The 22,033-nt window shown below is 45.5% G+C and overlaps 1 protein-coding gene across 2 annotated transcripts; it reads left to right on the top strand.

Moving 5' to 3' along the window:
- Positions 1–6,802: 6,802 nt before the first annotated feature.
- On the top strand, positions 6,803–21,241 carry DIO1 (iodothyronine deiodinase 1). 2 transcript variants are annotated; one of them, XM_082613832.1, is made up of 4 exons: positions 6,803–7,141; positions 14,975–15,118; positions 18,104–18,303; positions 20,088–21,241. In XM_082613832.1, exons 1-4 carry the CDS (start codon positions 6,805–6,807, stop codon positions 20,154–20,156), a joined length of 750 nt encoding a protein of 249 aa, XP_082469958.1. In that variant the 5' UTR covers positions 6,803–6,804; the 3' UTR covers positions 20,157–21,241. The 2 variants fall into 2 exon arrangements, with proteins under 2 accessions (XP_082469958.1, XP_082469957.1); XM_082613831.1 differs by having other exon boundaries at positions 18,104–18,269.
- The last annotated feature ends 792 nt before the right edge of the window (positions 21,242–22,033 follow it).

Here is a 22,033-nt window from a genome sequence, read left to right on the forward strand (position 1 = left end):
AAGGACATAGGAGAATTCAACAGCACCATTGGTCAACTGGATGTAATTAACATCTATAGACCACTTCACCCAACAACAGTGGAATACACATTCTTCTCGAGCTTACATGGAACATTCACCAAGATAGACAACATTTGAAGCCATAAAACATACCTTAACAAAACAAACAAAAAACAGAAATCATACAATATATGCTGTCAGACCACAGTGGAATCAAACTAGAAATCAATAACAGAAAAATACTTGGAAAACTCCAGAATACTTGTAGATTAAACAAAACACTTCTAAATAACACAGGGCCAAATAAGAAACCTCAAAAGAAATTAAGAAATATTTTGAACTAAGTGAAAATGAAAATACAACTTAACAACATTTGTGAGATGCAGCAGAAGTAGTACCTACAAGGAAATTAATAGCATTGAAAGCATATATTAGAAAAGAAAGGCCTGGGTTCAGTCCCTGTTCGGGGAACTGAGATCCCACGAACAGTGCAGTGGGACCAAAAAAAAAAAAAAAAAAAGAAAAAGAAGAAAGGGAGAGAAATCTAAAATCAATAATCTAAGCTTCCACCTTAGCAATTTGGAAAAAGAAGAGAAAATTAAATTCAAAGTAGTCAGAAGAAAATAAATTAAAATTAGAGCAGAAATCAATGAAACTGAAAACAGGAAATCAATAGGGAAGATCCATGAACCAAAAGCTGGTTCTTTGAAAAGATCAATAACATTGATAAACCAGGCTAAGTAAGAAAAAAAGAAAGAAGATGCAAGTTTCTAGTGTCAGAAATGAAAGAAGGGACATCACTACCGATCCCATGGATATTAAAAGGATAATAAAGGGATACTAATAATTCTATACCCACACATGTGATAACATAGTAAAATGGACCAATTCTTTGAAAGACACAATCTGTGTAAACTTACACCAGAAGAAATAAACAATCTGAATAAGCCTGTATCTTATTAAAGAATTTGAATAAATAATTAATAACCTTCCAAAACAGAAAAAGTACAGGCTCAGATAGGTTCACTGGTGAATTCTACCAAACAATTAAGGAAGAAATTATACCAATTTTCTACAATCTCATCCAGAAATTAGAAGGAGAGGGAATACTTCCTAACTCATTCTATGAAGGCAGCATTACCCTAATACCAAAACCAGACAAAGACATTACAAGAAAAGAAAATTAGAGGCCAATAACTTTCATGAATATAGATGCAAACATCCTCAACAAAATATTAGCAAATTGAATCCAACAATGATAAAAAAAATTATACATCATGACCAAGTGAGATTTATTCCAGATATATAAAGCTGGTTCAACATTAAAAAATCAATTACTGTAATCCATTACATAAAAAGCCTAAAGAGGGGCTTCCCTGGTGGGGCAGTGGCTGAGAGTCTGCCTGACAATGCAGGGGACACGGGTTCGAGCCCTGGTCTGGGAGGATCCCACATGCCACGGAGCAACTGGGCCCGTGAGCCAAAGCGACTGAGCCTGCGCGTCTGGAGCCCGTGGTCCGCAACAAGAGAGGCCGCGACAGTGAGAGACCCGCGCACCGCGATGAGGAGTGGCCCTCACTTGCCAAAACTGGAGAAGGCCCTTGCACAGAAACGAAGACCCAACACAGCCAAAAATAAATAAATGAATAAATAAATTTATAAAAAAAAAAAAAAAAAGCCTAAAGAATAAGAATCACGTGATCATATCAATACATGCAGAAAAAGCATTTGACAAAATTCAACACCCCTTAATTATAAAAATTCTCAGCAAACTAGGAATAAAGGGGGAACTTCCTCAAGTTGATAAAGAACGTCTACAAAAAACCTACAGCTAACATCATACTTAATGATGTTACAACTAGAAGCTCTCCTGCTAAGATCAGGAATAAGGCAAGAATATACCCTGATGGTTTGGAAACTGGCCCCCTTACATGGAAGGCAGGGAGAGACCAAAGAAAGAGGCAGATCACTCCAGATTGGTAGGTGGCAGGATGGCATTTTAAATAAGCAAGGGGACTTACGAGGCTTGTCTTCGGCAGCCACAAGACAAGTAGATCTCTGAACACACCCACCATTATCTTAAAAGTTTATACAGAGGACTTAACTGGGTTCAGTCATATAAACCATCCAGATGGTCTCAACATCACATTGCTATCTCAGGCTGCATACTTGGGTAGCTTCTATCATGGGGAAGGCAAGCAGAACATACATTCCAAAGACAGGGGAGGAGGTGAGGAGCTTTTGATTGCCCAAGTCCAGCTTACAGGTTAACCAGTGGTCATGTCCTCTCAGTAATCTCTTCCAATATCCTCTCTCACCACTCTCTCAACATCATACTGGAAGTCCTAGCTAATGCAATAAAAGAAAAGGAAATAAGTGTATACAGATCAGGAAGAAATAAATAAAGCTTTCTTTGCTCATAGATTACACAATTGTTTATGTAGAAAATCTGAATGGGGTTTCCCTGGTGGCGCAGTGGTTGAGAATCCACCTGCCAATGCAGGGGACACAAGTTTGAGCCCTGGTCCAGGAAGATCCCACATGCCGCGGAGCAACTAACCCCGTGCGCCACAACTACTGAGCCTGTGCTCTAGAACTGGCGAGCCACAACTACTGTGCCTGCATGCTGCAACTACTGAAGCCGGCGTGCCTAGAACCCGTGCTCCGCAACAAGAGAAACCACCACAATGAAAAGCCTGCGCACCGCAACGAAGAGTAGCCCCCACTCGCCACAATTAGAGAAAGCCCGCGCGCAGCAACGAAGACCCAACACAGCCAAAAATAAATAAATAAAATAAATAAATTTTAGAAAAAGAAAATCTGAATGAATTGACCAAAAAACTACTGGAACTAATAAGTGATTATAGCAAGTTTGCATGATACAAGGCTAATGCACAAAAGTCAATTGCTTTCCTATATAGCAGCAATGAACAATTGGAATCCGAAATTTAAAATCATAATACCATTTACATTAGCACCCCCCAAAATGAAATACTTAGGTATAAATCTAACAAAATATGTAGAAGATCTATACATGGACACCTATAAAACTCTGATAAAAGAAATCTAGGAAGAGCTAAGTAAATGGAGAGATATTCCATGTTCATGAATAGGAAGACTCAATATTGTCAAGGTGCCAGTTCTTCCTAACTTAATCTATAGAGTCAACACAATACCGACCGAAATCCGAGCAAGTTATTTTGTGGATATTGACAAACTGATTTCAAAGTTTATACAAAGAGACAAAAGACCCAGAATAGCTAGCACAACATTGAAGGAGAAGAACAAAGCTGAAAGACTGACACTACTTGACTTCAAGACTTAATTTAAAGGTATAGTAATCAAGAGAGTATGATATTGGCAAAAGAATAGACAAATAGATCAATGGCAAGAAGAGAGAGTCCAGAAACAGACCCACACAAATATAGCCATGTAATCTTTGACAAAGGAACAAAGGCAATACAAAGGAGAAAGAAAGTCTCTTTGACAAATGGTTCTGGAACAACCAGACAGCCACATGCAAGAAAAATGAATCTAGGCACAGACCTTACACCTTTCACAAATATTAACTTGAAATGGATCTTAGACCTAAAGATAAAACACAAAACCATAAAACTTGCAGATAACATAGGAGAAAAACTAGATGACCTTGAGTTTCGTGATGACTTTTAGATACAACACCAAAGTCACAATTCATGCAAAAAGAATTGATAAGTTGGACTTCATTAAAATTAAAAACATCTGCTCTGAAAAAGACACTGTCAAGAGACTGAGAAGACAAGCTACAGACTGAAAGAAAATATTTGCAAAAGACATAGCTGATAAAGGACTGTTATCTAAAGTAAACGAAGAACTCTTAAAACTCAAAGATTGGGCTTCCCTGGTGGCACAGTGGTTGAGAGTCTGCCTGCCGATGCAGGGGACACAGGTTCGTGCCCCGGTCTGCGAAGATCCCACATGCCGCGGAGCGCCTAGGCCCGTGAGCCATGGCCGCTGAGCCTGCGCGTCCGGAGCCTGTGCTCCGCAACGGGAGAGGCCACAACAGTGACAGGGCCGCGTACTGCAAAGAAAAAAACAAACAAAACAAAACAAAACAAAACCTCAATGATTAAAAAAAGAACAATCTGATTTAAAAATGAGCCAAAGATTGGAACAGACACTTCACCAAAGAAGATATACAGATGGCAAATAAATAAATAAAAAGATGCTTAACATCATATGCCATTAGGGAATTGCAAATTAAAACAAGTGAGATACCATTACGTACCTCTTAGAATGGCCAAATTTCAGAACACAGACACCATCAAATGCTGGTGAGGATGTGGAACAACAGGAACTCTCATTCATTGATGGTGGGAATATAGAATGGTGCATCCACTTTAGAAGACAGTTTGGCAATTTCTTACAAAACTAACCATACTCTTACCATAAGATCCAGCAGTTGCGTTCCTTGCTATTTACCCACATGAGTTGAAAACTTATGTCCACGAAAAAACCTCACACAGATATTTATGGCAGCTGTCTTAGTCCAGCTTAGATTATAAACAACAGAAATTTATTTCTCACAGCTTTGGAGGCTGGGAAGTCCAAAATCAAGGGATCAGTAGATTTGGTATCTAGTGAGTGTCCACTTCCTGGTTCCTAGACAGCCACCTTCTTGTTGCATCCTCACATGGTGAAGGGGCAAGGGAGCTCTCTGGGGTCTCTCTTATAAGGGCACTAATGCCATTCACTAGGGCTCTACTCTAATTACCTAGTCACCTCACAAAGACCCCACCTCCAAATACCATCTTTAGGGATTAGGTTTCAACATATGAATTTTGGGGAGATACAAAAACATTCAGGCTATAGCAGCAGCTTTATTCATAATTGCCCAAATTTGGAAACAACCAAGATGTCCTTTATTAGGTGAATAGATGAACTGTGGTACATCCAGACAATGGAATATTATTCAATGATAAAAAGAAATGAGCTGTCAAGTCATGAAAAAACATGGAGGTTTCTTAAATGCATGTTACTAAGTGTAAGAAACCAATCTGAAAAGGCTACATACTGTATGATTCCAACAATATGATATTCCAGAAAAGGTAAAACTATGGAAACACTGAAAAGATGAATGGTTGCCAGGGGAGAGGGAGGGATGAACAGGTGGAGCATAGAGGATTTTAGGGCAGCAAAACTATTTTTTATGATACCGTAATGGTGGATACGTATATATCACATATTTGCCAAAACCCATAGGTTGTACACCACCAAGAGTGAACTCTAATGTAAGCTATGGACTTTGGATGATAATGATTTGTTAACGTAGGTTCATCAGTTGTAGCAGATGTAATACTCTGGTGGGATATGGATAGTGCGGGAGGCTGTGCATGTGCGGGGGCACGAGGTATATGGGAACTCACTGAACTTTCTGTTCAATTTGCTGTGAATCTAAAACTGCTCAAAAAACAGCCTATTTAAAAACAAACAAAAACAGGAAAAAACAAGTGACACCAGGGATATAAGATTGCTTTGTACCTGGCAAAATGCTACATACACATTAAGGGTTATTATGGCTTGAAGAGGCAGGTACCTGCGCTTTGTGGGCACAGCATGTGGCATTTGCATTGATATGCTCAGAAAGAGAACATCTTTTGGAGCTGGTTTTTCTTTCTCTAAATAAAGTTTGTGTGCTAGAGGCCAAGGTTGACACTTTTTAGAGGTGACAGCCACTTTCCTGTCATTCTTCCTTCTGCCCTAACACACAGGTATGTAAATGTCTCAGGAGGGGTAAACTTAAGCTTTGTGAATTAACTCCTTAGAAATTATTAATGGCAGAACTGGCCTGAGGCCACTTCCCCTCTCTGGGCCTCAGTTTCCCTGCTTAAAAAAGGAAGTGGTTTTCGATGTTTTCTAAGACACTGTCCCTCTCTGAGCTTCTGTGATTCTTCTCTCAGTTTCTCCAATGAGCCAGGCTCTCTCTAGCTTGTAGTTCTTTGGACGTGTGGCTCCTTCCACCAGGACCACTGACCCCACTTGCCTGGTTTACTGCTTGCTCTTCTGTCTTTCTGGTTTCAGCATAGACATCACTTCCTTGGGGAATTCCTCTTGACCTCTCTAAACAGAATAAGCTGCCCCTTCCCCATGCTCCCATAGCCCCCACTCAACCTCCCTCTCTGTACTTAATACACTAAATGGTAATTTTCTGTCTACTTGACCCTTCCCTGCTCTATACTGCACCCTGCCGAGAACAGAGTGTTGTATTTATTACTCTACCCCCAGTGCTAAGTGGAGGCGCAGTTCCAGATTTCCCAGTTCTGTCCACCTGGAGAGCTTCCAGACCCAGATCCTCTGGGAAGGCCTATGCCTCCAGAAACACTCAACTACCAGCTAGAAGCTGTGAGTGGGAAAAGCATCCTTCAGTAGGAAAGAACAATTTACGTTATTAAAAGACTACTTAACATTAGAACTTACTTACAGCAGAGCTTTCTAAAGAAACACAAAGTCCCTCTAAGTGTGACCTTTTAAAGTTTTTGTTTTTAAAATTTATCAGAGGGAGAATTTAAGATCTGAAGTTTCCCAGTCCAAGTATCTCTCAAAGCCTAAGGCAAAGAATCAGAAATGATCATTAGAACAGACCTTTAGCACCTGGCTAGGAATTTTCCATTCCACTGACAGGAAGGCAAACACCTTCTGTCCTGGCACCTTCTTCATGTCCGGGTTGGCTGCTGCTACCCTGCACCTTTGTTCAGCTCCACCCCTTGTGGCCCGGCGGTTTCCACTCTGCCCACCGGCCTCAGAGCCGGCTCTGGCTCTGCCATAATGGGGCTGCCCCCGCCAGGGCTGTGGCTGAAGAGGCTCTGGGTGCTCTTTCAGGTGGGCCTGCACGTGGCCATGGGCAAAGTGCTGCTGACACTGTTTCCCGGGAGAGTCAAGCAGAACATCCTGGCCATGAGTGAGAAGACTGGCATGGCCAAGAATCCCCACTTCTCCTATGAAAACTGGATCCCCACTTTCTTCAGTGCCCAGTATTTCTGGTTCATCCTGAAGGTCCGTTGGCAGCGACTGGAGGACATGACAGAGCAAGGGGGTCTAGCCCCAAACTGCCCCGTGGTCCGCCTGTCAGGACAGAGGTGCAACATCTGGGACTTCATGCAAGGTCAGGAGGCTGGTCCAAGCTTGAGAGGTGCTTGGATGGGGGTGCTTGATGGGGGTGGGCAGGTGGGTTGGAAAGTCTGAATGCTACTAATCCAGCTGCTCCTTTTTTGGCTTCTTGTCCTCTTCCCACTTCCTGAAACTAGCACCTCTCCTGGGTTCTGTTCTTCTAAGTGGCATCGTCCCCTTCCCAGGCAATCAAACCGCAAACCAGCCACACTGGCTGTCAGCTCCTTCAGCACCTCTCTTACTGCACAGTCACTCTGCCTGGGATGCTCTTCACTGCCGCCCCACCCTACCCCCACCCCCACACCTGGTCCACTCCTGTTCATCCTTCCTACTCTTGCTCAGTGACACTTCCTGAGACAAGCCAAACCCCGGTCCCCTGGACTAGGTTACTCCCTCTTCTATGTTTAACATCCTAAACTTTTCTTTATCACACTCATTGTGGTTTGTAATTATGTGTGGGTATCTGATTAATATCTGTCCCCTTCACTAGCCTGCAAGCTCTGTGCAGGTGGAGATCATGCCTCTAACTCACTATTGGGTCCCCCTGGCTGCTGCTGGCTCATGGTAGTCGCTCAGTAAATATTTGTTGAAGATTCTCTCTCTCTCTCTCTCTCTCTCTCTCTCTTCCAGGCAAACCAGCTCTATCTGGGTTCTTAAAGGCCTCTCTGGTCAGTTTTCTCTTTTTGTCCTTCCTCCTCCCCGTCTTGCCCTCTCTTCCCGCCGAACTTGTGGATGGCTGCCAGATTCCCCTTCCACAAGCGCATCCCTGGATGACTGGTACCCCAGCTCACCAACCCAATCTGCATTTGGGATGAAACCCAGGCTCAGCCTTGTGCTGAAGGTCCTCCCTGATCTGACTCCAGTTTTTCTTCCCAACTTCACCTGCAGGCTTCCCCTCAGGCCCACTGCCTCCAGATGAACTGCTGGTTCTTGTACATCCCTCGTGTTTCCCTTCTCTTTGCCTTTGCTGATGTTGTTGGCCCTTCCGCTCTGTCACCAACATTCCTCATCATCAGGGTCCTGCTCTCGTGCCTCCCCCTGTGAAGCCAGCTCAGATCCCTACACTGAGGCCCGCTCTCCCTCCCTTCTGAACTCATGGATCTCTGCCTGCACCTCTCCTGGACATCGATCCTTCCTACCCAGCACCTGGCTACCGAAGCTCAAGTGTCATCCTTCTGCCCAGTGGGGAGGCTTGGGACAGGGCTGTGTCCGATTCATCTCTGAATTCCCAGGGTATAGACACAGCAGAGTAGAGAAGGTCCCTGAGGCAGCTGGCTAATCTAGTGATTTTCAAAGCGTGTGTTTTGGAACCCAAATCCCACACATGTGCTTTACTACATAGAGTTCCCTGGTCAAAATAGTTTGGGAAACAATGCATACTATACTCTCCTCCTGGAAGTTCATCGTGCACATGAACATATAAAAGGCTCCAAGGCACCCTGAAGCTTAAAAACAAACAAAACTTGAAAAAACTTTAACACAGCACTGACTAAATTTCCTAACATACACATACAACTCCCCACTCTCCACCAGAGGAAAATCTTATCATCATCCTATTGGTTCCAGAGAACAACCTCTGGGAAATGCTGACCTGATCCAATGTTTTCGTTTTAAAACGGAAATGGAGGAAACTGAGAGCAAAGCAGGGCCAGTGAGAGACCAAGTCAGACCCAGAATCAGGGCTTCTTCACCCTGTTTTTTCAATACACCTCAACAGACATTTGTGAGTACTCCCTATGAGCCAGACCCTTAGCTAGATGCCAGGGACTCAGAGCTAGGAAAGAGCTTGCTGATTTGCTTGAGGAATGTATAGTTCCATGGAACAGACAGATGTAATAAACAAATCCGTACAGTTCCATGAGGCGGGCAGACAAAGGTATGATCTTTGCCTACAGGGCTTGGAAGATTTCCTGGAGGAAGTGGCTTTGGAGTTAGGCCTTGAAGAATAAGTACGATTTTTATAGCTTGAAAAGAGTGTTTCCATCAGACGGAAGGGGAAGAGTTTTTTGCTCATGACTTTAAACCATTGTGCTGAAATGACCTCTATTTATTCAATAAACATCCACTAAGTGACCGCTGATAATAAGAGCAATGAGAATCATAGCTAATCTTTACTGGGCGTCTACCTCGTGCCAAGCACTGTGATAGAACCAGGCCAATTTGCTGACTTTTGATGGTCTAGTGATCAGTTCCTTGAAAGCCAACTTGCCTCACGGCCAATTCACAGCAGTCACTTGCTTATTTTAACTGTTTACTTTCCAGTGAGCCAGTGTACGTTTTAAAGACTGTTCTATTTGTCTCTGCTCCCTGCTGCTACACCTGAAACTGAAGATGGAGAGAGAAGGAGTCTGAGAGACAAAAGAAAACTCTATTTATAAAATAGAGTTGGCTTTCAGCACATTGGCCCAGAGTCCCCTGAAATAATAGATACTGACGACACAGAAATCAACACAACTGGAAGATCTCATAACTCACAGAGGGAGATGATGGAGTGGGAGAGGGAACCCAGCAGTTCTGGGAGGAGTCGGGTCGGGTAGGAAGGTGGCCAGGGGAAGTTTTCCTGGAGAAGAGGATGGTGAGCTGATGGTCTAGGGACCGAAGCCTTGAGGTGGGTGAGGAAGAGGAGAGTGGTAACCAGAGCAGCACAGAGGGGAGGAGCAGCAGAGGTCTGACATGTGGAGGGGCTTCAGTCAGTTTGGCAGAAGTGGGGTGTGTGAGGTATGAAGGGGTGAAGAATGAAGCTGGAGACATCATCAGGGATCAGAGCTTGTGGGACCTCATGCGTCTTAGCAGAGAGGGTATCCTTTATCCTGTATTGGTGAGTTCTAGAAAGATTTTCAAGCAGGAAGTTAACATGATCAGTTCTGCTTATTAGAAAGACATTCTGTAAGTGTTTTGGAAACCCACCAGTTCACGAAAAAGCTCTGTTGTATGCTTTAGGTATGAATATGAACTCATATTAGAGCCACAGACTGGAAAGTCTGGAAAACTCTTTACAGATAATCTAAAGCAACCTTTACATTTTTCAGATGCAAAGGCCCAGGAAGGTAAAGGACTTGCTCAGAGTCACACAGAGAGTTCTTGTAGAGTGAGAACCAGACTTGAGCCTTATGACTCTCAGCTAGTGTACGTTCTGTGGTTGGATAAACCAACAGAGGCTCAGAGAAACTCCCAGCCACCTCTTATCCTCTGCATGTACGTGCACACACAAGATATACACACACTCTCAGACACACATGTACCGCAAAACATTGATTAACTGGCATGTTGGGGTAGAAGGCAAGTCCGGATGATTCCTTTTCTTGGAACCTAGCAGTTCCAAGACAGGATTTATTTCAGCCCCCATTTAAAATCTTCTAAAATCTCTCCAGGTATACTTATGAGGGGTCAACTATAAACTAGCTTTCTCTGCTGAGAGAGCCTGGCGTAGAGAGTTGATTTACTGGTTTGGGGGTCAACCAGTAAGTTAACCAATGGTGGGTTCGAGTCTAGTGCTACCACAGAGCTGTTGTCCCACTTATACAAACAAGCTGGACTTGACAGTCTTGCCTGATGTTCTTGAACTGGTGTCCTCTGCACTGTGGCCTGTGGACATGGGCAGGGTGCCAGCCCCTGGTACAGCCACCCACTTGCGCCCATCCTTCCTCTCTCTGCTACCAGGAAAGCAGGGAACTAAGTTTAAACTTTGCCCTCAATACTGGTCACTGCACCCAGACACACTATAAATAATTAAACAAATGGCTCTGTTTCTTCCAGTGTCCTAACCAGTGGATGTTGAAATTTTTGTATCCAATTAAGAACAAAATTCCAGACAGCTCATATTTTGCACTGGTCCTGACCTTAAATCTCCTCTGTTCTTATCTGAAGGGTGACTCCCTGGGGTCACTGGAGGCCAGTGGCCAGCCACTTGGCCATGACTGGCCTCTGAGCCTCTCCTGCTGTGACCTGGGCAAACCCTTCACATGGGTGAGGATGCAACCAACTGAGGCCCTCTCAATGCCTCCTAGGGCCTCCTAGGAGGAAATCTGTGAGACAAGGACAAGGAGAACTTTGTATCTCCAGAGAAACTGGCCTGCTTCCTCCTCAGGTACTGAAAAATGAGGAATATATAAGCAATCATGTTTCTCCTTTTCCTTGGCCACCTGGAAACTCAGAGTCAAATAGTAGCTCAGTTATAATGAATGCATGAGACCTGTTCTGTGCCTCCCAGGGGGCCATGGTTTTTTAAAATTTTTATTTTCTATTTTATTATCATATGTATAAATAAATAATTTTACTTATTATATGTATAAGCTGCTTCAAATCCTTTGCAGAACGAGGTGAGGGAATAACTAACCCAATAAACCACAAGTAAGTTAAGATGCCCTCTACTCCCCATCCATCAACAAGTCCTGTCAGTTCTACCTTTTCCCCTTCCCCACTGCACACAAACTAGCCCAGACTCCCATTATTTCTCATGTGGATTCCACCAACTCCCCTTAACTGCCTCCATTCTCACCCTCAGTCCTTTTGCCACTGAGCAACCAGAGTGATCTTCAAGTGTAAGCTGATCATTTTTCATCTCACAGCCTACTGTAGCAGTCAGAGTTCTTCCTTGCAAGCAACAGAAACTCACTCCGATTTTCTTAGCCATACACGTTTACACACGTACAAAGTGTATTAGAAAGACGTTGCAGGCTCCCCAGAATCAACCACAGCTGGAGCACTGGGCCTGGACCATCCTTCAGCATCAACAGTTGGGCCTGGAAGCTGCTGTCACTGTGACTGCCATGGGAATTCGTCGCCACTATAGGACCGCGCCATCCCTGACAGGGCACTACCACTGGGCCGTGGATGAATTCTACCATCTCAATAACTCCAGAATCGAAGAGCTATGTGAGAGAGTCCAATCAGCCTGGGTCACTGCCTGTGCCCTGGCTGCTGGGAGCGAGAATGGACCTGGCCCCCCTGCCTTCTACAGAGCAAGGCTGGGCACACTCCCCCAACAATAGTACACAAAATAGGGAATTCCAAGGAGGAAGGAGGGCTAGAGACTGAGCAGCCAAAATTGCAACAAATATCCACCATCCTTGCTTTATCTCCATGATGTCCCCTTGTACCTGGAAGAAAATCCAGATTCTATACAAGGCATAGGAGAGCCTGCCTGCTTTGGCCCATACCTACCTCTCCAGCCTTGTCTCTCATTGCCCCTGGCCTGGTTCCAGTCACAGTGGCCTTGCAGGCCCTTGAACACACCAAGCTCTGTCCCTCTTTGGGCCTTTGGACATGGAGCCCCTTTGCCTGGAATGCTCTTCTCCTCCCTTTGCCCATATGTAGCTGGCTCTTTCCTGTTTCTCAGGATAAATGGCATCTCCTCAGAGGCCTCCCCCGACCCACCTGTCTTCAAGGAGGTCACTCCTTTATAGTCTCTTTTGTGACACTTGTCACAACTTGAAATTACTTCATTGATGCATTTGCTTGCTTCCTGCCTGTCTCCCCATTAAACAGAACTCCAGCTGCATGCAGGCAGAGACCTGCTGCTCTTGCTCTCTGCTGAATCCCCGGTGGGTGGCAGAGAACCTTGCACATTATGGGCCCTGAATAAATGCTTGTAATGGAATGAAAGTGTGCTTGATGTTGGGGATATGAGGAAGATGAGGAACAGGCCCTACCCTCAGGTGCAGTGAGTAGCCTGGGGGACACACACACAAACCGGCCATGTCACAGTGCGGGACCTGCCATGCGCTATCTAACAGGCGCATGGTAAGGGCCCAGCGATGTCGCTCTGGCCATAAGTAGCCACAGGGTTCTAGCAGCTCCCTAGAGTTACCCCCAGTCTAGGCTGGGGGAGTTACAGAAGACTCCCACCAGGGCTGACTTCATGGGCGCGGGACCAGTGAATCATACAAGGTGCCATGTTCAGAAGGGCCCTGAGCTTGGGCCGAATGCTCTGCGGTAGCTGGCTTGAAATTCTTAATAGTTTTATCTTTTCTTTTTTTTTAAATGTATTTATTTATTTATTTATTTATTTATTCATTATTCATTTATTTTTGGCTGTGTTGGGTCTTTGTTGCTGTGTGCGGGCTTTCTCTAGTTGCGGCGAGTGGGGGCTACTCTTCGTTGCGGTACACAGGCTTCTCATTGCGGTGGCTTCTCTTGTTGCGGAGCAGGGGATCTAGGTGCGCAGGCTTCAGTAGTTGTGGCTCATGGGCTCAGTAGTTGTGGCCCACGGGCTCAGTAGTTGTGGCGCACGGGCTTAGTTGCTCCGCAGCATGTGGGATCTTCCCGGACCAGGGCTCAAACCCGTGTCCCCTGCATTGGCAGGCGGATTCTTAACGACTGCGCCACCAGGGAAGTCCAATAGCTTTATCTTTAATTTGCATTTTGTAAGAGAAGACTTTTCCACAGTGGAACACGCCCTGGGGACTTGGAGCCTTGGCTCACACAGGTTCCTGCTTCCCACAGCCTCCCTGCCCCCAACATGTTCTCTAAGGCCCACTCCTCCATTCCCAGTGCCCCAGCCTATCCAGCCTCATTCCTGCTCCCACCCAGTGACTGCTACCACCTTCTGGCCCCAGAGAGGGCCTGGGCCAAGGTATGGGAAAGGTTAGGGTCAGGTGTGGGCATCCCACCACATCTCATACTAGGGCGTGGAGGTGGTCATCCCCAGCCTGGGCTGACAGCGCCATGAAGCAACTTGGCAAGTGACTGGGGGTGACTTGGTGGGAGAAGCTTTTTGCTCCCTCTCCCCTCATCAAGGTACCTAGCATGTCCCTGCATGGAGGCTGCAATAGTCTGTGGGTTGGGGTGATGGCAGGTAGGAAGATGATATGTCTGGCTCAGTTTCTGTGCTCCTGGCTGGGGCATGGTGTATTGGTCTGGTGGCCGGAGAGAAAGGAAAGCTGGTAGCCAGCAGCCACAAGCACACATACACATGTGCACAGAGTTTGGGGGCTCCTGGGTGACTGTGAGAGTCTGCATTCGCCCTATGAATATCCCTGTGTCCAGGGGAGCATGACATTAAACAGCAACTAAAAAGCAGCATGCCAGGGCAAGAGAGATACTGCACAAGAAAACTTTATATTTTAATGTATTTAATGGCACTTTCTCCCACTTTTTGAATAAGGGACTCTGCATTTTCATTTTGCCCTGGCCCAGCCAATTATGTGGCCAGTCCCCACGCTTCACTCCCCTTTGTGGAGTCTCCTCCACTGCTCCCCACTTCACAGGGAGGAGATGAGAGCTAAGAACATAAGAGCTTACATTTATTGAGCACCTACTATGGGCAGGCACCATTTTAAGCCCTTTTCTGTTTTAACTTATTTAATCCTTAGAATAATCCTATAAGGTTAAGTATTGGTATTATATCCATTTGTGGGTGAGGAAACTGAGGTGCTTTGAATGGAAAGAGCGCCAAATTGAGAATTTAGAAGCCACAATGTTAATTTTAACGCCATCATTGACCTGCTGTGTGACATGGAGCCAGCCTACAAACCAGGGGAAAAAAATCACCCACCTTGTAGTACACTAATTACATCAATGAGAGAATAGATGTGTGCCTGCCTTATAAACTGCATGAAGGGGACTGTCCTTGTCATTATTTTAATTACCACCCAGTGAGTGCAGGTGGTCTGCTGAGACCACCTGATAGAATCCCCTCATTTTGGAGAGGAGTAAACTGGCTCCAGCCTCTGCTAAATCACGCACCCTAGGCTTCCATCCTGCACTGTGCCCTGGCTCCATCTTAGAGGGGAAATAAAGGGAATAGAATGAAACCAGGAGTGAAGATGGTGCTTGCAAAAGAAATGCTGTGTCGATTATTGGTTGATCATGGTTCTATTTGTTTCAGGCAACAGGCCATTGGTGCTGAATTTTGGAAGTTGCACCTGACCTTCATTTATTTTCAAGTTTGACCAATTCAAGAGACTTATTGAAGATTTTAGTTCCATAGCAGATTTTCTCATCATTTACATTGAAGAAGCACATGCATCAGGTAAAAAAAAAGATTCCCTGCCTCTGCCTCTTTCCTCTCTCTCTCCCCCCTTTGCTCAAGGTTGGGGGTAGGGAGAAGAGGAGGAGAGAGAGAAAGAGCCGCTATTTGTTGAGGACCTACCATCTCCCAGTCCCTGCTAGGTTTAAGCACCACTCGCTAACTCCACAGTCTGTGCTCTCAACTAGGCACGCAGAGCAGAAAACCTGGAGTGACAGGTCTAGCTGGGAGAGCATCTAACATTCTGAATGGATAGATAGGGAAATCAAGGGAGAGGAGCTACTATGAGCACAATCACAAGGAATTTAGACCTGAAATGTCACAAGTGAAATGGCGGCTCTATAGCAATCTGTGAAATCCATTCCAAGACTCTCCAAGCTCAAAGAGACTTTGTGGTTTATCTCAGACAGTGGTTCCCAAGCGTTAGTGAGCACCAGAAGCACCCGGAGGGCTTGTTAAAGCAGACTTCTGGACCCCACCCCAGAGTTTGAGTTAGATCTGGGGTGGGGCCTGGGAATTTCCATTTCTAACCAGCTCCAGGTGACACTGAAGCTGTGGATTGGGGACCTCACTTTGAGAACCACTGCTCTGGGCCAGCTTTTACCTGGGGCTGGGATCCTTTCTTCAGCCCCTAATAGGTGATGACTCATCTTCATTACCTCATGGGAAATCTTGTTCCTTTGCTGCACAGCTCTGTTTGTGAGAAAGTCCCTCCTTACAATGGGCAGACATGTCCCTTCCTGAAACTTCTACAGCTTGGTCTAAGCCCCTTGAACTTTATAAGATGGTCAGACACATCCCTGTCTCCCTGATTTTCATGGGGACTGAACACATGAGTTTGGCCCAAGTCTCAAACCCAGAGATGGGAGAAGGCAAGAAGGCTCATGTGGCTGAGTGGGACGAGTCATTTACTCACCCATCTCCCCACCAGATCAGAGGCTGTTTTGATCATCTGTCACCCAGCACCTGGCACAGTACAAGTCACAGAGTCAGTGCTCAGTAAAAGTTGGTGAATAAGTGAGCATTTAGGCCAGTATTAGCCTTGCTGGCTTATCCATGTGTTGTAAGTGTAGAGATTGCTATTGACTAGTTTTCAGCAAAGCTGGTCCAGCAGCCCTTTCCCCTGTGTGGTCCTTACATCCCTCATGTCTGATCCATCTGGGTTGCTTGTTGAAAATGCATATTGCAGGGCCTCACCCTAGGCCCACTGCATCTTAATTCATATGCACCCAGAGGTTGGAGAACTGCTTTCAACCTAACACTGTGTTCATTTAGCTGGCCGTTTCTATCCTCATGTAAGGCTTTGGGGCAACTTAAAATATTAGCATAGGGTAACAGGTACATGGAGGTTCATTAAACTGTTCTCTCTACTTTTATGTATATTTGAACATTTCCAAAATAAAATTCGAAACAAACAGCATAGGTATCAGGAGAGCAAAGGCAAGCACAATGTGTCTCTTTGTTAAATACCCTTTGGGAGAGCAGCTGCCATCAATTAAAGAAAGAGAACTTGGGCACCTACAGGTGTCTGTGGTCTCCACGGTTGAGAAGAGGAGATGCCTTGATGTTCTCATAGCTGATAGCCAAAGCGCTGCCAAAGCTGATTTACCTGTGGGCTCAGAGCTGCTCAGTCTTTAAAGTGCACTTAAGTCACCTGGTGATCTTATAAAGATGCAGATTCTGGCTCAGTGGGGCTGCGGAGGGGCCTGAGACTTGGCATTTTTACTCAGCTCCCCAGGTGGTGCTGAGGCTGCTAGCCCAGGGACCACACTTGGAGTAAGAAGATAGTAGAGGATCCCGCTTTGATCTCTAAAAGTACACATTGCCCACTGCAACAAAAGGGGTTGGATCCTCCCAGAAATTGTTTCTGGTCCTGATATCTGTCTCCTCCCCCATTGTCCTGGAATCAGACTGAGCAGGTTTAACCCTTTCCTGGACCCAGGGCTGTCTACCTCAAGCCACTGAGAAATTTCTCCTGAAAGCTGGGCTTCCTAGGGGAAGGGTACTGAGCAGAGAGGACTCTGAAGCATGGAGCAGGTGGGCCCAGTTCTGCTGATGGACTTCAGCAACCTATATTACCCTGGGAGGCAACTATTAGTATAAATGCAAGCCACGTGGCTTCTGAAAGAACCTTCTACCCAAGTAGAAGGGCAAGGCCAGTAGCAGTTTATGGTTATTTTTTCAACCTGTGGGCCCATTAGCTAATGAGTACCAACTCTTTAAGTAGGCAGATGGGCACCTCGGCAAACGAGGCCAATTGAAAATCCCCTTCCATTTAAAGTGAAGCAGCTTAAATGGGTTTGGTTTGGGAGTGGGGATGGGGCATCTCCAGAGCAAAGTAGTAGAATACCTGCAGTATAGAATGAAAACTGCAAAAAAAAAAAAAAAAAGAAAAGAAAAGAAAAGAAAACCGGCTTCTTTCCCACCTGTCTGCTATTTGGGGGCAGTCAGGCAAAACAAACCAATATCTTTCAAGCATCTACTATGAACCAGGCAGAGTACTGGGAATTCTTTACTGTTCTCTCATGTAAGCCTCACAGCCATCTGCAATGTAGGTTCTGTTAATCCCATTAACAGATGGGAAAACTGAGAATTTAAAGAGCTTGCCCAATATCACACAGCTGGGTGTGTCAGGGAAGGCTTCCTGGAGGAGGTGGTGTTACAGCAGTGGTTCTCAACTGAGGGTAATATTTGTCCCGCAGGGGATATTTGGTAATGTATGAGACATTTTTGGTTGTCACCAATTGAAGGCAGGGGGACGCTACTGACATCTAGTGAGTAGAGGCCAGAGATGATGCTCAATGCCTTACAACACACAGGACAGCCCCCGTATCAAAGAATTATCTAGCCCAAGTTGTCAATAGTGCCAAAGTCGAGAAGTCCTCCATCTGCAACCCTCAGTTAAAAGTGTGTGTGGCGGGGGTGTATTTGGCCGGCAGGAAGTAGTTGCCATGCCTGTGGGGCTGCTATCCGGCCTTTCTCTTACAGATGGCTGGGCTTTTAAGAACAACGTGGACATCAAGAATCACCAGCATCTCCAGGACCGCCTGCGGGCAGCCCGCCTGCTGCTGGACAGGAGCCCCCAGTGCCCCGTGGTGGTGGACACAATGAAAAACCAGAGCAGTCAGCTCTACGCAGCGCTGCCTGAGAGGCTGTACGTGCTCCAGGACGGCAGGGTCCTGTACAAGGTGGTGACCTGGGGCAGGGCGCCAGGGAGGGCGAGGACAAAGACAGGGCTCAGAGAAGGAAACTGCCTTGCCCAAGGCCACACTGCCCAGGCTCTGATTTCAATTCCAAATCCTCTGGGATGGGATAGGAGTGGCGGGGTTTGAAGCTGCTAATCCCTGAGACAGGCCTGAATATGGAAGGGGGTGTAGAGGCCAGAAGAGAACCAGCTCTGCAGTTCGGAGCTGGAAATGCTGAAGCAGGAATTAGACAGGCATTACGTCCAGGCTTCTTTTCTGGTGATCGTGTCACCACCCTTCAATGCTTCCAGCCTGGCGAGGGTGAGCGGAGTAAGCACAGCCTCCAACCCTGTGGGCACTGGTAGCCTCCCCTGAGAGGATGGAAATTAAGTTTTATAGCTGCTGAAGGGATTCAAGCCTTGGCAAGCGCATGAAGCCCAGCCATGTGGATGCTCCTCTGCCCTTTGTCACGGAAGCGCCCCCGATTCTCCATTCACACGCTTCGCTAACGTGCCGCAGTGCAACTGTTTTCACTCACCATGTTCACGTGGTCAGGCAGGCCCTACTCACACAGGTGAAACAAGCAACAACCTGCAGATGAATCCTCAGGGTGCTAAGGGTCACAGCACGAGGATTCAGGTCCTTCCTTTCCTCTCTCCTGCAACATGGTAGTAAAGTGGCACGATTGAGGCAAGCTAGGTACCGAGTCCCTACCCTGGAAAGCGCTGGAAACACGAACACAAATTTAAAATGGCCCACATCTTACTTCAAGTTGCTCACAGTTGAGGTGATAAGGAAGACACAAATAGAACGTTAACTTGGCCCGAGCGCTGTGAGACTCCAGAACAGGGATCAGCAAAGCTTTTCTGTAAAGGATCAGATAGTAAATATTTTCAACTTTGTGGGCCAAATAATCCCTGTCGAAATGATTCAGTTCTGCTGTTATAGCACAAAATCAGCACAGACAATATGTAAATGAAAGGGTGTGAGACATCAGGACAGATTTGGCTCTCAGACTATGAATTTTCTGGATGTCGGGGAAAGGTAGGCCTTTCAGAGGAGATGACAACTGAAGCCAGCCACGTGAACATGGTGAGTGAAAACCATTGCAAATATAGGGGAGAGGGTGGGGAGAGGCACTGAGACACGTTAGGGAAGGGTGTGAATGGAGAATCGGGGGCACTTCTGTTACAAAGGGTTCATTCTGGACCAAGGAGCTTGGCCTACATCTTAGGGCAAAAGAGAGCCACTGAAGAGTTTTGAGCAGGGGAGAGGCACAATCAGATCCGTACTTTAGAAAGGTCATGGCCTATTGGGTGAAGAATGGACTGGAGAGAGCAGGGGCTGAGGACTGGGGGTGGAGGGAGGTGTGGCAGCTGCCCAAACAGAAGATGAAGAGGGCTGAACTGGGGCTGTGGGACTGGAGAGGCAGAGGTAGTTTGATGTAGAGTGGGCAGAACTTGATGTGAGAGGTGGAGAAGAAGATAAGGCTGGTCTGAAGGTCTGACTGTGGAAGAGAAGCTTATTTGTATTGACCCCTTTCTCCTTTTAAAACTATTCACTTTACCTGCTCTGGTTTTCCTCCTGCTTCTCTGTCCAGTCTTCCCATTAAGTGTTGGTGCCACTCCACATGGGTGATCTCAACCACCTCATGGGTGCCTGCCTTGACTACACCATCCTGATGACTCCCACATGTATATCACCAGCCCAGATTTCTCAGTTAAGCTCCAGACCTACATATTCCTGCAAGGTGGAAATCTGAAAATGCTGACTCATTTTTCTTGCAGGGTAAACCTGGCCCTTGGAACTACCATCCAGAAGAAGTTCGTGCTGTTCTGGAAAAGCTCCACAGTTAATCTGGACAGATCCCCCAGTTCTAGGTGCTCAACAAGAGGTCTTCTCAAGGCTTGGCTTGCCCCCCATCCCAGCTGACATTTACCTCTTGACCTGTGTCCCCAACTGAATCACTAGCCCAGATTTTTCTTATCCAAGCAAACAACGGTTACAATGAGAAAATGAAGCTGCAAGCGAGCTGAGTGTTAAAGAAGGTACAACTCCACACTGCCCCCACCGTGGAGACCTTGTTCATTGCACAACGTCTCAGCGTGAGAGCAGGCGCACTCCCTGGGCTTCCTTCTGAACATCCAGCCACTCCACTATGGCATTCCTTAAATGAAGTAACTTCATTTTACCAAATTTGCCATTTATGGAATTGGTAATTTAATAACTAAATTGGTTTTTAGAACTAAGCATGGGGATAACTCCAGGTGTTTAGAGAGAGATGAGGAATTTAAAGAGAAAGGAGTAGGAATGGGAGCAGACAGTAAAAAAGGTAACCCTTCCCTTGCCAAAAGATTTAAACCAGAAAGTGGTGGGGGTGATGAGAGGTGAGTTTCCCTGGTAATATGTCTTTAATTCTACTGTAGAAGAGGCGGGTACTCACTTTACCATCTTTGAATATATTTCATAGAAGTCTGGCTCTCCATACCCGGGAATCTTCTACTATCTTCACTTACCAAGAGCCCCTTGTGGGGAGGACTGACTTCCTAAAAACATTATAACCTTGACCAAACTAGACCATAGGCACTACAGAGCTGTCATTCAGTTATGCGGAAGCTCGTATCTGAAATTCTGCTTCTCTGATTTCTTCACAAGTCTCCTAATGGTCATTTGTGTTCGATTACATCAGACTAATGGAGAACCATTGATATTGATCTGTTTTAACTCTGCCTCTTTTCATATTTGTTTATGATGGCCACAGCCTAAAGTACACACAGCTGTGACTTGATTTGAAAGAAAATGTTTTAAGATGCAGCAGGCTAATACAGAATGATTAAAAAATATCAGGCTATTTTAGATGGCTTCAGTGTGATCTTTACACTGTCTTTCCTAATGTGTGTCAGCTTGTTCTAGCTTTTATTATAGACCAATGTAATCTGATCAGCAAAAATAACATATGTTGGAAGGCCCTCCTTTGGAGGGAAGAACACTCAGTCTCTATGTGTTACCTGTCTAACATGGTTTTGTCTTGTGAACTCCTTGCCAGAGAATGTCCATATTGGAGTCACATTACGTTCACAACATGACATAATAGAATGGACTTGGGAAGCATTTTTTCTAACATGAAAACACATTCTCCTTGGCTCTGCCTTAGTTGCTACATGTTATTATTAATGTCATTATTTTACTTCTTAAAAAATAGTTGTTAATCATCTATCAGGCACAGGCACTTTCAGATATGTAGTCTTATTTAATCTCTATATATTGCAAAGAGGAGATTATTAGCCCCGTTTTACAGATAAGGAAACCAAGGCTCAGAGTTAAGTAACTTGTGGAAGGTCTCAGAACCAGTAAGTAACAAGCTGAGATTCAAACCCCATCTCTAACTTCAAACCAGAGTCCTAGCTGTGCTCCCTGCTGGCTGTGTGACTTTGGTTAAGCTGCTTTTGTATCTTGAACTGTTACAAAACAGGGTATCAATAGGGCCTACCCCACAGAGGATTCATAAGTAAAGCACTCAGAACTGTGCCTGACTTGGAGAAAATGCCATCATCATTGTTCCACAACTGCTTCCTTGGGCCCCCTTCAATACATGTCTATAAGTGCATAGAAATATCCCAGTTTTAAACAAATAATAGTAGCTGGAACTGAGAAGTTTTCAGAAAGCTAAAATAGATCCCAAACATTCCAATTCAATTCTCTTCAATGTAATGCTTCAGACATTAATTGAGCA

Source organism: Mesoplodon mirus (assembly GCF_964341445.2).
Source record: "Mesoplodon mirus genome assembly, chromosome: 3".
Taxonomy (NCBI): domain Eukaryota; kingdom Metazoa; phylum Chordata; class Mammalia; order Artiodactyla; family Ziphiidae; genus Mesoplodon; species Mesoplodon mirus.